This window comes from Propithecus coquereli, unplaced genomic scaffold, assembly GCF_000956105.1.
Source record: "Propithecus coquereli isolate 6110/MARCELLA unplaced genomic scaffold, Pcoq_1.0 Scaffold38, whole genome shotgun sequence".
Classification (NCBI taxonomy): domain Eukaryota; kingdom Metazoa; phylum Chordata; class Mammalia; order Primates; family Indriidae; genus Propithecus; species Propithecus coquereli.
Window position 1 is genome coordinate 4,092,153 of NW_012149507.1, and position 2,471 is coordinate 4,094,623.

General features: G+C 31.4%; 1 protein-coding gene across 1 annotated transcript in view; it reads left to right on the forward strand.

The window, feature by feature from the left end:
- MYOM1 (myomesin 1) overlaps window positions 1–2,471 on the forward strand; it is a 184,578-nt gene that overhangs the window by 93,257 nt on the left and 88,850 nt on the right. Inside the window, exon 12 of the mRNA XM_012652075.1 lies at window positions 148–204. Within this exon, the coding sequence (XP_012507529.1) occupies window positions 148–204 (57 nt within the window). The remainder of the gene's footprint in view (window positions 1–147; window positions 205–2,471) is intronic.

A 2,471-nucleotide genomic window follows, 5' to 3' on the forward strand; every position in this document is an offset into this window, starting at 1 on the left:
TACATGTTTCATAAGATGGATTAGGAAAATACATGTCACATAGTAACAAACGCATTTGTGAGTAATCTGGCCAGCTTGTCAATTTATCAGTGCAATTGAAACTGCATTTGTGAATGTTTATGATTTTTGTATTTGTCCTTTGTTCAGGTCGCCCTTCAGCACCCTGGACTGGACAGATCATTGTCACTGAAGAGGAACCTTCAGGTAAAAACCCTGGTTTCCCCAGATACTACTGCTGATATTTTCTGTGCAGTTTAGCTTTTATTGTAGAGGGTACAGTGTATACCATTTAAGATGTTTGGGAAAGAACATTCTAAAATATCTTGAGATCGTAAGTAACTTATGTTGTTAGAGAATCGTATTTTATTTTTAAAGCTATATTCAGATGTAATTGTATAGTAAACTGCACATATGTAAATTGTACAATTTGATAGATTTTACATGTGTATACACCTATGAAACTGTCACTCATCTGCTTACTGTCACTATAGTTTGGATTGTCCACAATTTTAGATAAATGGAATCGTACTCTTTTTTGTCTAATTTACTTTACTCAGCATAATTATTTTGAGATTTATCCATGTTGATGTATGCATGTATCAATTAATTCCAATTTATTTATCCATGCACTGTTGAAAGCTTCTATGAACATTAAGAGTTTGAGTATAGACATACACTTTCATTTCTCTTTGATAAATACCAAAGAGTTGAATAGATGGGTTACATGGTAGGTGTACATTTCATTTTCAGAGGAATTGCCCACTGTTTTCCAAAATGATTATACCACTTTACATTCCCATCAGCACTGTATGAGAGTACCAGTTACTCCATATTGTCACTAATACCTGGTATAGTCAGTCTACATGTTTGGTTTTCTATTTCGATTGTTTGAAAGAGCTTGTGTGAACTTTTATTTTTCTCTTAAATGTTTTGTAGAATTTACCAGCAGAGCCATCTATGCTTGGAGTTCTTTTGTGGGAAAGTTTTATGCTACAAATTCAATTTCTTTAATAAATTTAGGGCTATTCATTTTATTTCCTTTTTCTTGAGTAAGCTTTGATAATTTTTGTCTTTCAAGGAATTCATTTATTCAAAAAGTTCATATTTTCTTATTATCCGTTTAATATCTGCAGAATTTGTAGTGATGTCCCTGCTCTCATTCCTGATATTTGTGTCTCACCTTTTTTTGTACTGACTGATCTAACTAGAGGTTTATCAATTTTATCGATATTCTCAAAAACGCAGCTTTTGCTTCCATAGATTTTCTGTATTGATTTTCTATTTCAAATTTTATACATTTCTGTTCTTATTATTTCTGTTCTTTATTATTTCATTTCTTCTGCTTATTTGAGTTTAATTTGCTGATCTTTTTCTGGTTTCTGAAGGTAGAAACTGAGGTCATTAATGTAAGATCTTTTTTTTTTTAATTTCAGGATATTATGGGAGTACAGATGTTTAGGTTAGGTATGTTGCCCTTACCCCTCTTCCACCCCCCAAGTCCGAGTTTCAAGTGCGTCCGTCCCTCGGATGGTGCTCATCGCACTTTTTGTGTATGCTAATGTAAGATCTTTCTTCTTTTATAATGTAGGCATGTAATGCTATAATTTCTTCTAATTACTCTGTTAGCTGAATCTCACACATTGTGATCTGTTTTATTTCATTTTTATTTTGTTTAAAATACTTTCCAGTTTCTTTTGATATCTTCTTTGATACATGGGTTATTTGAAGTGTGTTATTTAGTTATTAAATATTTGAAGATTTCCCAGATATCTTTCTCTTATTGGTTTCCAATTTAATTCTACTATAGGAATTAAGTAGAACATCTTAACATTTTATATGACTCAAATCCGTTTAGAGTTACTAAAACTTGTTTTAGGGCCCAGAGAAAATGTCTGTCTTGGTCAATATTCAGTGTGCACTTGGAAAGCACGGTATTCTGCTATTGTTAAGTTCTATCAATGTTAATTAGGTGAAGTTCATTGACAGCATTGTTCAAGTCTTTTGCATCCTTAATGATTTTCTATCTACTTGTTCTATGAATTATTGAGAGAGTAGTCATGAAATATATAATTAATGGTGGATTTATCTATTTCTTGCAGTTCTACCAAATTTTGCTTCATGTATTTTGATACCTGTCATTAGATGCATTAATTTTATTGTCATACCCTCTTAGGAATTGACTGCTTTATTATTATAAAATGACTCCTTTTATCCATAGTAATATTTTGCTTGGAAATCTACTTTGATTTTAATATAACTATTCCAGCTTTCTTTTGATTAGTGTTAGCATGGCATATTATTTCCATCCTTTTACTTTTATCCTAGGTACGTCTTTATATTTAAACTGTGTTTCTTGTAGGCAGCGTATCATTGGGTCTTGCTTTTTTATCCAATTTTATAATCTTTGCCTTTTAACTGGGTGTTTTAATCACTTATATTATATTTCATGTGATTATTGGTATGGTTGTATT